The sequence below is a fragment of the Leptodactylus fuscus genome, chromosome 1, assembly GCF_031893055.1.
Source record: "Leptodactylus fuscus isolate aLepFus1 chromosome 1, aLepFus1.hap2, whole genome shotgun sequence".
Lineage (NCBI taxonomy): Eukaryota > Metazoa > Chordata > Amphibia > Anura > Leptodactylidae > Leptodactylus > Leptodactylus fuscus.
In genome coordinates this window covers 306,768,606-306,781,887 of record NC_134265.1, presented here as the reverse complement: position 1 = coordinate 306,781,887, position 13,282 = coordinate 306,768,606, and the positions used below count along the sequence as shown (strand labels likewise).

General features: G+C 45.9%; 1 protein-coding gene across 5 annotated transcripts in view; it reads right to left on the bottom strand.

Annotated features, from left to right (window-relative positions):
• The window catches only part of PCM1 (pericentriolar material 1), a 75,257-nt gene extending 62,471 nt beyond the window's left edge, over positions 1-12,786 (bottom strand). For all 5 annotated transcript variants that reach the window (XM_075258771.1, XM_075258767.1, XM_075258769.1 and 2 more), the window contains exons 1-2: positions 12,626-12,786; positions 1,691-1,816 (exon numbers count right to left, since the gene is read on the bottom strand). In XM_075258771.1, the coding sequence (XP_075114872.1) occupies positions 1,691-1,786 (96 nt within the window). In that variant the 5' untranslated portion in view covers positions 1,787-1,816; positions 12,626-12,786. The remainder of the gene's footprint in view (positions 1-1,690; positions 1,817-12,625) is intronic.
• Between the last annotated feature and the right edge of the window lie 496 nt (positions 12,787-13,282).

Below are 13,282 nucleotides of genomic sequence, written 5' to 3'. Positions count from 1 at the left end.
GAGGCGGACAACGACAGTGTGGTCTCTGAGGGAAACTGGAAAGGGTGGCTGCTGGCAGGACAGTCAGCACAAGGGGCCTGCAGCTGGAGGAAATCGCCACTGGGAAAGCAACCTTCCATGACAAAAGTAAAGGTGGGAATCCCGAAACGGCTAGAAGAGCGCTGCGCCTGCAGGTGGGTACGACTGGTGTGGCGTACACGCTAAAGACCCCCAAGCAGCTGAAAGAGAAACGACGCAGACAGAAAGACTTGAGTCAGGTCATGTCTGCCTCCTACGGACACTAGGTTTAAACTGACTAGCACAGTGTCTGTGAGAATGGTATGGCCCAGTGGGCAGAGGCTGCAGCTTTCATTCTCCTAGTATCAGCCTCCTAGTGGCCTGGTCTATACCATGGTGCTCTGTCGCTGTAGAACCACTTGTCAAGTAACAGCTGGAGTTTTATGCAGTTGTAGGCTGTACAGGTTAAAAAAAAAAAAAAAAAATTAGAAAAATAGCCTTTCAGTAGTCCTATAAAAAACCTTCATGTAGCCATGGGTCTTCAGTAATTCTACACAACTCTGTTCTTTTGCTTTTTAATTGTTATTGGTTGGATAAACAGACATTCCTAGTCTTTTTACTATAGCACCAGCGACACTGACACAGCTTGGCTTATGATCCCCATCTAGGTTTATTTTCCTTGTACAGACAAGTCACTCCCTGCTTACACTGTTTATAGGAAACAAAGAACAAAGGGGTAAATTCACAAGGCTGAATACAACACTTCCAGCTGCTGATAGGATTCTGCTAAGTGGCAGAACATAGCATGTTCCTGTATCTACTATCAACTGATCAGGAGAAAAGACCCTCACCACTAAGGCTGGGACCACTGAAAATCAATGGACAAGAAAAATGCTGCAAGTCCGACTTTTTCATCTGGCAGCTTCCGTTTAAAAGAACAACCAACATCTCATTGTAGTCAACGGAGTCCGCTATTTTAGAGGTATGAGTGTCTATTGTTACATTCCTCCGAAGGACCAGAACAACGGATACTTGGGCGCCGATAAACAGTACGATGGTTAAAGAAAATCTTTAAACGCTTTGCAAAATATATAATTATTTATATTAGCAAAAAATGTTTAACTCAATTTTGTACAAATGTAAGTATAGTTATATTTGTGGGAAAAGCCCTTTAAAGTTACATTTTCAATTTTACCTATAAAGGAAATCGACTTAAAGGGTTTTTTTGGGGCAATTAAAAAAAAAAAAAAAAGTCAATTAGAGCTATTAATAAGTTAAGGTTAATAAGTGCACCCAAATACCTTGAGCAGTGTTTTGAGTGATTTCTGTGTTTGTCTGGGAGCTCCTAACTAACCCACTGCCCACTAATAGCCCTTCTTAACCAACTCAACCCACTCCCCCACCCCATCATACCTACCTGTGTTACTGTCCAGATCTTCTGGGCACAGATCACTTCCTTCTCTGGGTCCAGCTCCTCTTCACGTCTAAAGAAGAGGAGCCAGCCCCCCAGAAGTGCCTACCTAAGTAAATCTAGGCAAACATACACTTATTGTAAACTAAGCAAGTTAAAAAGTAGGGCCTTGGCTTACTGTAGAAATATAATTTTATCCCAGACAACCCCTTTAATTATTGCTCTGGGTTCTAGAATTGCTAGATCTCTCCTATATCTATGGGTAAATACTAAAACAATTACCATATTGTTCAGTCTGTCCTCAAGTGATTCATGACTCCAGTTGGGTAGATCCTGGTCAGTAATGGATTCTTCAGGGAGACCTCCTCCAGTAGCCATAATATCCAATACTCAGAAAATAAGACAAATCTGTGATGACAAAGGAAACAAACATTAGAAATTCCCAGAACAATAAACATAAAGCATATTGTATCCTGACACACCCTAGAAACTCCCCTTATATTAAACATGCTCATTTCACAAACAATATTATGGGCATGCAACCAATACTGCAGTGGGACAAACAAGGTAGTAGCAGTGTTAAGGTAAGAGGCAACAACGGACACCAGGACTTCTGAATAGCGCTTTCCATCATGGACAGTAAGAAAAAGTGGCAGTTTATCTTGTCAGGCCTGCCGGACGGGGTAAAGCCCTTCTCTTCCGCCCCAAAAACTGTGGTGGACTATCCCTTCCAGACCTGAAATTCTACTACTTGGCCACCCATCTGGCACAAGTTGTGGACTGGTGCAGACACTCAGTGTCTAAGCCCTGGGTTTACATTGAGCAGGCATTCTCCCCAATCCCACTGCAGGTTGCCCCATGGTTATACTCTTCCTCTTTATCGTCCCTCTTTCCACATCCAACCATTGGTCCCACGCTCCGGATCTGCTCTAGAGGCCTTGTCCGCTCCACCCTCCTTCTCAAGGACTCCCCCTTTTTTCCAGTACAAGGCAACCCTGACTTTACATCCGGACTACTCGACCGCGTCTTCCGCAACTGGTGCCGCCATGGGCTCTTCCGTGTCTGCCACCTCTGAGACGACGTGGGATGGAATACGCTCCTGGGCCCTCAAGCCTCTCCTGATTTGCCTCCGTTGGACACATCGCGGGAGAAGCAGCTCCGCCACTTCCTGTGCCCCCGCCCCACTACGGAATTCCTCATTGAACCTACCCCCTTAGAGAGGATCTGTGTCGAAAATGGCCCCCTTCGCCACTCCCTCTCGCTGGTCTACCAACTCCTGATTGAGCCCCCGGAGGACTTTGTCCCTCCATTCATGCTTAAGTGTGAATCTGATCTGTCCCTCTCCTTTTCCCAAGACCAGCGAAGACGTATCTTCTGCCTCTCTCATGCTACCTCTATCAGTTCCCGCTACCAGGAGGCCAACTACAAAATCCTGTCCCGCTGGTATAGGGTCCCCACGAGAATAAAGGCTATGTTTCCCCAGACCTCCCCTCTATGTTGGAGATGCCGCGAAGAGGAAGGCACCATGCTCCATATTTTCTGGTCTTGTCCCATCCTGTCATCCTTTTGGGAAGGAGTCAAACAGATCATCCTCCAACTCACTGAGACCTCTCACCACTTGAGCCCTGCTCTGTTTCTCCTCAACCACTGCGAGTCTCCTGTAAAAGTCTTCAAACGCTCCCTGCTCAGATTTTTGGTCCCCACTGGCGGGGAATGTATCCCGCTTTTCTGGAAGCGAGTTGAAGCTCCCCCTCTCTCCCTCTGGATTTCGAAAGTTAACGAGATAATGCGCATGGAGAACCTCACCTCCTTCCTGCATGACACAACTGAAGCGCACACCAGAACCTGGGTTTACTGGTTCACCTTTTAGCAATCTGGAGAGTATCGGACGCTTCTGGGCTCTGATCCCCCTCAGACTGACACTATTCCAGCACACCACAGTCACCTGGATAATGGTCTCTTTTAATCCTCCTTCACCCCACCCCCAAGCTGCCTGGCGGAAGTGGGCAACCTAGCCTGTCTCCTGTCTCTTACCCACTCGCACCCCCCCCCCCCCCCCCCCACACACACACACACTACGCCCCCCCCTTTCCTTCCCCCCTCCCCCATGCACTGCCCCTTATTGTTTATTGGACTTGTTTTAGGATGGTTACTATGTAGCCTGAAGTCCTCGAGACGTTTGTTAACCCTGTTACTGTCTGTTCTATTTTCCCCTTGCAAAATCTTTAATAAAAATTCTGAATTAAAAAAAAAAAAAAATGGCAGCCTGAGGGTTCATCTGCGAGTCTGTAATTGGTTTATGATGAAAGAATTGTGACATCACGTGACTGTATAAAATGGACTTGTGAATGGGCCATGAGGTCACATTCAAACTTCAAAATGAATCCACAGACCCCCCCCCAGTCACCCAAAGAAGGCCAGAAGAGTCCTCTTGGACGCTGTTGGGCTGGTATGTGTCAATATAGCTTTCATCTGCTGTATGAAATATCACAGGTTGTAATGATATTCCATTCACAGGCATCCAGTAAAAAGAAAAGGCATACTGTGGTATACAGTTTTGTTTTTAATCCTTCCAAAAAACTGTAGACACCAAACATTAGATAGAAGGTGACAATAGACAGATCAAGTAAAGCCTTTCAAGGTAAGGCCACGTTCACACGGCTGTATCCTGGTCAGTATTTTACTTCAGCCAAACCAGAAGTGGAACCCACAGGGGGAAAAAAAAAAAAAAAAAATCTACACAGCTCTCCATTACTTATCAATGTTGTCCAGCATTTAGAAACAAAATAAAAAAAAATAATAATTTCAATCAGGCTGGGTGGGGACTTTTGCCAGAGGAAAACACTGAAGCATCAGGACTCGACCATTATGGTGAAACTGACAGGACAGTAGGTTTTTTCCCCCACCTTCCCCGGCCTAATTAAGCTTTTTTTTTTTTTTTTTTTTATCCCATTTAACTCTGAGGGGAAATCTGGCCCTAAAAACATAGTCCATACATTGCCCAGATCCGAACTCAGTCAGGAGGTCAGGGCTCCTTGCATGATGGTACCCCATGTACAGACAATAGAGCCCTGAGGAGCCAAAGGCTCCCAACACCATAGGGCACTATGTGAAGGAGTCCGAGACTCCTGACTGGGTGTGGGCCAGGAAATCCAACCAACATACATGCAAGAATTTACAGCCCAGATTCCCCTATGAGCATAGGACCTCAATGACCCCTCCACACAAGTTTAGGAAACCTGCATACTTAACTAGTCAGGAGGGAGGGAACGTAGTCAGAGGTCAATGATCAGTGAACAGCTCTGGAGTTCATCTTCTACATGAACGTTTACACGACTTCTGTCAGTGACTACTCTCACAGCTGCACCAGACAACATAAGGGGGAGCACCAGGTAGCCATGTATGTGTAAGAAGTGGTAGTCACCATTAGACAAATACAAAGATGTCCACTGCAGGTTACAGTAAAATAAGCCAAACTCCCAGGATAGGGCATATGTGTCTCGATGCAGTTACCCTGTAAAGGAGGATCCAAGTTGCCTGTGTGACTGCAGCCATAGTGCATACGTGTGACCATCTGTATGCGAGTGCTCATCATGTACACCACTCATACAGAGGACTTGTGCCCCATGTCAGTGCCAGTGGTCAGACCCTCATCCTCTATCATTACAGGCTTACATGGTCTTACCCAGTACTATACATATACACTACCTGTATCTCCTCCGGTAGTCACAGGCTCCGCCCCTCAGTGTACAGCTACGGAGTGTTTACAGTCTCCACAGCAACACGCAGAGAATACAGACAGCCCCGTGCATATACGGCACAGGCCCCCGTGTATATACAGCACAGGCCCCCGTGTACATACAGCACAGGACCCCGTGTATATACAGCACAGGACCCCGTGTATATACAGCACAGGACCCCGTGTATATACAGCACAGGACCCCGTGTATATACAGCACAGGACCCCGTGTATATACAGCACAGGGCCCCATGTATATACGGCACAGGGCCCCATGTATATACGGCACAGGGCCCCGTGTATATACGGCACAGGACCCCGTGTATATACAGCACAGGACCCCATGTATATACAGCACAGGACCCCATGTATATACAGCACAGGGCCCCATGTATATACGGCACAGGCCCCCGTGTATATACAGCACAGGACCCCGTGTATATACAGCACAGGACCCCATGTATATACAGCACAGGGCCCACACTCACCTACCTAGCGGAGAGCCGCTCCGGACAGACACAGCCGCGCCATGGCAGCTGTACAGGAATGCACCGTGTACTAGGGGCGGGACCACACACACTGGGGGAGGGGCTGCACCAAGCCGCGCCATAGCGACCGCGCTAAACTCACACAAAACCCGCCTCAAACTGGCGGCAAAACTCTGAAGAACAGCGAGCAAATAGCGGCCACCTGCCGCCTGGTAATGGCTACGCGCCGCCACATGAGCCTCTAGCGCAAGTGAGATGTGGGGCACTTGTCATGGCAACTGTCACATGATCCCCGGATACAGACCATGTAAGTAAGGATACGAGTAGCCGTCCTGGCCTGTATACACCAGCACTGACTAGGAAATGCCGGGACAAAGCGGCCAGCTACAGAGCAGGGATTCTCCACTAGATGGCGCGCCATTCATGAAAGTTACTACAAAGAGTAGGAGAGGACGGCATGTACCATCCTAGAGCAGGGAGGCTGAGCTCACCCCCCTACAGTCTATAGTACATCACTTGTGCTCTGTGCAATACATCAAACAGATCTCCATTTGCTGCACTGACTTGTCACAGATGGCAGACAACTGCTGAGGCCTTATTCACACCACCATGCTGCAACTACTCGCACCCCATGTGCATTTGTTGCTCCCGTCTCCACAGATCTCTCCTAGACTTGGGATAACTAATTGACCCATGAAAGGAACAGAAAATAACGTGTCCTGTTTGAGGTGTGAATAGCTCCATAGAATTACGTGGGTTTAGTGCACCGTTGAGACACTCATGGTCTAAACCACGCATGCCCAGTAGAGTACAGTACAGCTCCTGCTATATCCTCAGTGAAGGAAACAGCTGTATCATTTGGGCTGGACACAGACTTACCCCATTTATCTAACTGCTTTTTTCCTGGCAGTTTGGAATCTACTATGACATCTAGTTTTTAGACTGTATTCACAAATGGTCTGCTTTACCAACGGTTACAAAAACAAAAAATAAAAACACATCTGATCCATAACCATGTCTGATCCAGGTATCATCCAGCAAAATTGTAGGTGTGCTGGACTGTCCCTCCAAGAAAAAGGGGATTTCATGAAAACCGGTGTCTCATACATTCACAGGTGCAAGACATGCCAGATTCAAAGACCTTCTACTCCACTCTTATCTGCTCGCACACAACCGTCTCCAAGATTTCTCCCCTGCATCCCCAATAATGAATATAATATACAGCACCATGGAATTAATGGTGCTGTAAAAATAAATAATAATAATTTCTAAGAAGCTTCTGTCTCTTAATTCTTACCCTTGGTTTACATCTGCGTTTGGTAATCCGTTCAGGGAGCCCCCCCCCCCCCAACGCACTACCGAACACATTTGCAAGCGCTGTGCAGTGAAAGCACAGAGACCCCATAGACTATAATGGAGTTCGTGTGCTTGCCGCAAGATCTCCGCACAAATCATGCGAACAGGAAAGTAGATTGTGAAGTACTTTCCTGTCCACATGTTCCTTGCGGAGATCTGGCGGCAAACACATAGAAAGGTCGCAGAGGAAGAACTTTTTTTGGTTGTGTTTTTTGAGATGAAGCCAGGAGTGGATTGAGTAAAAGTATTTCCAATTCTTTTGTAGCCAATAAAATGCCACAAAATCTGCAACAGAAAAAGCTGCATTTCCACAATGTTGGGTGTAGTTAAAACGGAATGAATCTGTCAGGGTGATTTGGGACACTAAACCACCCACAGGCCCTTATGGAACAGGGATTAAATATTCCAGTCTAGGGGGTGTTCACACTACCATCTGTGTCTGACAGCTGGTGTCCGATGCTAATGTCCGCCCTACGGTTTTGCTGTCCGCTTGAAAAAAATCGGACATCTTTGGGAACGGCATGGACTGTAAAAGAACGCACCCGATGTCCATTTAAATGAATGAAAATGTAACGGATACAGCTAGTGTCCGATGCTAATGTCCGCACAAGATTTTGTGCGGACATTAGCATCGGACACTAGCTGTCAGACACCAACGGTAGTGTGAACGCCCCCTTACCCTGTAAATAAAGGCACCCATGCCCACAATAAAAAGAAAAATGCTTTATACTTACCCTGCAGCTGTGCCATTTGTGTCAGTGCACATTGGTTTCAGTGCGCATGCCCCATACCTCGAACACTTGTGCAGTTAAGCCGGGGTGTAGGACTCATCTCTAGGTAAGTGTAAAGGGGGTTTTTTTCAGTTTTTTTTTTTTAAAACTGTGGGCACAGATTGCTTTATAACAAGGTGATTTGGGACACCAATCTCAGGTCTATAAGGACCTGTGGGTGGTTTTGTGTCCCAAATTAACCTGACAGGTTCTTGTCAATGCTAAGGCCCCACATTACAGAATGCTGCCAAAACTGCTGTGGGAATAAAAAGGCAGCAGAAATTTTTGTTGTCGTTTTGGTTGTATTTTTATGAGCCAAAGTTATAAATGGATCCAGCAGAGGATTGAGCCCTTTTCCACTTGTGGCCAGTGACTTCCCACAGATTACAATCCAGGCAGAAATAAAATAGGTCTCTAGAAGCAGTTTATATTCCAATAGGATCTTGGAGGCAGATTTTCATATGAATAGTTATATGGAACAGATTAGAATGCTGAGGTCTTTTTGATGCTTTATATTGACTATATAGGATACTGAATACTAATAGAAAAATTAATGATTTTTTTTTCCAATCAGCAAGCAGAAAAAAATGGTCAGACACCTCCGATCACCCATTGAAATTGATGGGGGGTAGATTTGAGGTGTCTTGAAGCAGAGTTTGAAACTGAAACAATGACAAATTCTGTTTGGAACCCCTCCGTGTAAATAGGTGATAACAGGTGATATCAGAGAAGCAGGCTCAGGTTCCCAATATAAAAGTATGAACCCCAGTGATCACACCAAGAAGAGGAATCATATCATATATGTCCATATGTTCTCGATTACAACTGTATAATACAATTCAATATCTGTCATGATGTACTTTACTGAAGAAATGTAAAAGGACTGGGCCTGAAGCTGCCCATAGATTCTTATTTAAGGCATCTAGGTCATGAAGGAGGACGTAAATTCAGGTTAGGTTACATCTGTATTTTACATGGTTTTTAACCTTTAAACTAACTTTGTATAAATCAACTTTTGGGTGCATTCACACTACGGAACGCCAGCGTGTGTCACAGCCGTACACGCCGGCGTTACAGCAGGGCTGCCGGACACTTCCAATTCATTTCTATGGGAGCCAGCATGCGAGCGCTCCCCATAGAAATGAATGGACTGCTTTTTTCCATTCATTTCTATGGGGAGCGCTCGCATGCTGGCTCCCATAGAAATGAATGGGAAGTGTCCGGCAGCCCTGCTGTAACGCCGGCGTGTACGGCTGTGATACACGCTGGTGTTCCGTAGTGTGAATGCACCCTTACAAGCAAATAAATGTAATCCATGTCATCAGAGAGGAATGTTATCTTCTCCACATATCTTGTAGCTCTCTCTCCTAACCTGACATTAACTCCTCAAATCTTTGCTGAATCCAACTTATTACAGCAAGACAAGACCAACTGGACTCACAGAGATCTTATATTACACAGAGGGCTGTGGAGACAGAAGGTCAAACCACAGACTCTTCTATGTTTACCAACTCCAACTCATTCATAAATGGGTGACAGCTATGGCCAGTCAGAAGCAGGAAAGCTGTAAAGTCTGAGTCAGGAAACTATGGAGAATGAAGCATGACCTGAGAGAAAGAAGAAGACAACATAGACAGAGTCTGCTGAAGCCCCCCCAGAGCTTTATTCACATCCATACTGGTCAGTACTTCTCTATAATGTTCTACATGAACCTTGCAACCAGCCCAATCATTCCCCTGTAAAAGGGACATTTCGGGAACAGAATCTCCCCTATGTTGTGTGCTGCCTATGGGATACATAGCAGGCAGTTTCCACCCAGGGAGAACTAAGAATCAGGGCAAAATGGCGTAGATTTTGATGTGGAATCCGCCTCAAAATCCACCTCCTCATAATAGAGTCCTATGTAAACCACTAGCGTTTTTTTCCCGCTAGCAGAAAAAAGCAGCAACATGACCTTTCTTCAGGCAGATTCCGCCTGCAAAAACCAACGGATAAGATAAGATACCCTCAATGGATCTGGGGCACAGGTCCTTAAATAAATACAACAGTTACGGCATTGAATCCTTCCCTGTGGTACAGATTGTACCCTCTTTCACCCCTGCCCCCAACACCTTCAGTAGTCACATCAGCCCCCACTTTTTCAGTGGCCACGGCAGCACACCTAAACTCCCTCCTGTGGTCACAGTAGCCCCCACCCCCTCTACTAGTGACAACAATATGTCAACCCTTTCCACTTTATCAGTCTAATAGCAGGATCCCTATTGTGAAAGCTACCAGCAAATAGATAATGTAAAAGTCACACAATATGTCTAAAGATGCACCAAATGTATCCTCCATCCACTTATATAAACTGGTCACATCAGAAATGTACATGTCAAATATTACAAGACCTTCGAGAATCTTCCCTACTGACATTACCGCACAGAGTCATACACACAATTATACCAGGTTGACACTACGGTCACAGCCATCCATTGTTCTGATGTGAAGGAGGACCAGGGGCAACAAACACGCATACAGCACCTGCCCAACATCGCTGGCTATAATGGGGTCCATTGCGCAGCCACTGTTTTTGAACTAAAAGTAATGGATGAACAAGCCAAGCATGCAGGACTTCATTCATCCACATATGTCAGGCAGACATGGTGACGGAATCTCCCAACAGTAACAGTACTATTACCTCAATGTCTCAGCAGGGGAAAAGGGGGGAATTTAGCAACCCATCCATGACAGTATTTTGGGCATTATTGTGGCCCATCTTTGGCGTACAGCCCTTTTTTGTGCAAAAAATGTGCCACATACCTCTTACCACCTTGCTCACAATTTTCACGAATGTGGACAGAGAGGGAATGGGCAAAAACACCTCAACCACACATTAATCTTAATCATAACAGAAAACGGTCTAGAGTTATACAAGCGATACAAGCCAGTCTTTGACTGGTGTAGATTTCTATTCTGCTGCACAAACATTTTCAGGCATTGATAGTCGCTGTCCCATATAGGGGCTCACAATCTACATCCCCTATCAGTAGGTCTTTGGATTGTGGAAGCATAACGGAGTACCCGGAGGAAACCCACGCAAACACAAGGAGAACATACAAACTCCTTGCAGATGTGTCCTTGGTGGGATTCAAACCCAGGACTCCTGAGCCACCGTGCAGGAAAAGCCAATCTTAATAAATTTGTGAGACAACGCGAAAAGTGATAAATATCAAATAGGCAACTGTTATCCAGCCGACAACAGCATGGACCATAGTGACTAAGGATGGTTTACAGTAACCTCTTGAAGATTTTATAGGTTTTATTCTTAAATTCCCTTAAAAGGATTCTATCATCAGAATTTCATTTCTTTTTTTTACGAAAAGGCTATTCTTACTTTTATTATTCTGATCTGCACCTCCATCCCTGAGAAATTTCTTCCATATGTAAATTAGGTTTCAGACAGCACACGGGGCGTCCACTGCACTGTCCGAAAACTCTCCAGCGACGTCATCCTCTTCTCCCGCATCTTCATCCAAAAGCGCTGACTGTACATGTCCGTCAGCCATTCTCCTGTGGCCTCTCCCGTTCGGGACATTAATCCATCGGTCTATAAGGACCTTGGGTAGTTCAATGCCCCAAATAGAAGTGATTAGTTCCTCTAAATTAGGGGTAGGCAACGTTTGGCACTCCAGGTGTTGTCAAACTACAACTCCCAGCATGCATACTTGCTCTGCTGTTCTTGGAACTCCCATGGAAGTGAATGGAGGATGTTGGGAGTTGTAGTTTCACAGCAGCTGGAGTGCGGAGGGTTGCGGACCCTGCTTTAAAGGGTTTCTTGTATATGGCCAAATTCTGACCACCACAGTTTACAGTCACTGTAACCATGTCTTAGTTCAAGGTCTATAATGAAATATACAGTAGAATGGCAGCCATTTTCCAAGCACTTCTCTCCTTATGTTGTAGTAAACAATAAGGCATATAATAATAATAAATACTAATAAAGGGAAGCAGTCATAAGTAGTTTAGGAAGTGAACGAATACCTTGAATGTTCAAATTTTCCCTGTAAGGCTAAAATTTGCAGCATATTCTCCTGCAGGTTGCCACCACAGCTTTCAACAGTCACATTACAAAGAGCAAAAGCTAATAGAGGTGAACAATAATGTCATGATTCCATCCTCAGCATGGGTTTATCTCGCCCACTAGACTGATACATGTAAGACGCTAACAAGCTCATAGCAGGTAACATATATTGAGGCAAAGTTATTAAGACTGGCCGATAGTACAACAACCTTAAGAAACAAACCAAATGGCAAGGAAATGGGACCATCATAAATCCGTACTAGAATGAAAATCTACATAAAGAGGGAACAGACATCAATTTCCATTATAACTAATGGCAGAAAAGTGGAGATAGAATAAATGAGTCAGGCCTCGGCCCACCATGCTAACATTCACCCATGTGGTAGGCGAGGGGCAGAGAAAGTTCCCTGAGCCAAAGCTTGTCTCAATATAGGAGAAACCTGAGGTAACCGGAGTGATGAAGCCCCCCCTTTGTGTAGTGGAGGAGACTGGTACTACAGCTCCCTCCATACTTCACATTGTAGTCTCACAGTAAGTGGTCAGACACAGATAATAAACAATGGCTGCCGTCCAGTTCCTGTAATACCACAAGTAGCACACAGAGAATGTGCCGGACCCAGCACCGGAGAGGCGACACTACTGAGGACATCAGACTGTGTGACCTGAAGCCTCCGATCACCCTTCTCCCTCCTCCTGAGCCAGCCCGGGCGCTCACAATGACGGCTCTGCACATAGACTCGGCTCCCAGGCCCAGCTCCTCCTCAGACACCTCCACAGCTCCCTGGCAGCCGGCACACTCACCTAGGGCTGCCTGCGCAGAGTGCTCAGTGCTCCGGCCTCCTTCACTAGACGTTATGAGCCGTTCCTCTCAGCTAGCAGCCCGCCATATTGGGAATCAGTTTCGTAAACTGACGCGTTACGGAAACACGCCGGTTACCCCAGCAACCAAGGAAGCGCCAGACAGGGAAGAGACGGCGGGAAAACGCTGCGCTCAATCACGTGACTTGTGCCCGGAAAGCGTTGTCCAGCAGCGCAGCGCCACCTGTGTGTCGGGAGTGGTCACAGCAGGGAGCAGTGGGACGTTGTACATGGCTAGTCACATACTGTACAGGGCTGGATAACACACATACATTCTCTTATTGCTTTTAGGAAAATGTCTGTTATTTGATATTCATTGAATACAGTTTATTATTAATAATAAACTGTATTACGTGTCTGTGGTCGTTATATCTGTTCTATTTATAAACAGTAATAGCTGCTGTAAGACCCTGTTCCCGCAGGAGAATTAGATCCTATTCCCACTGGTATAACTAGGAATGGCGGGGGCCCAAGGCGAGCATTTGATATGGGATGTCACCAAAACCTTCAGGAGCGCAGGAGAGATAAGTAACTGTGTTTTTTATGTTCTCCTAGCCCTCCGATCATTATACTCAGGGGTCTGAAAAGACCGCCGAGTAT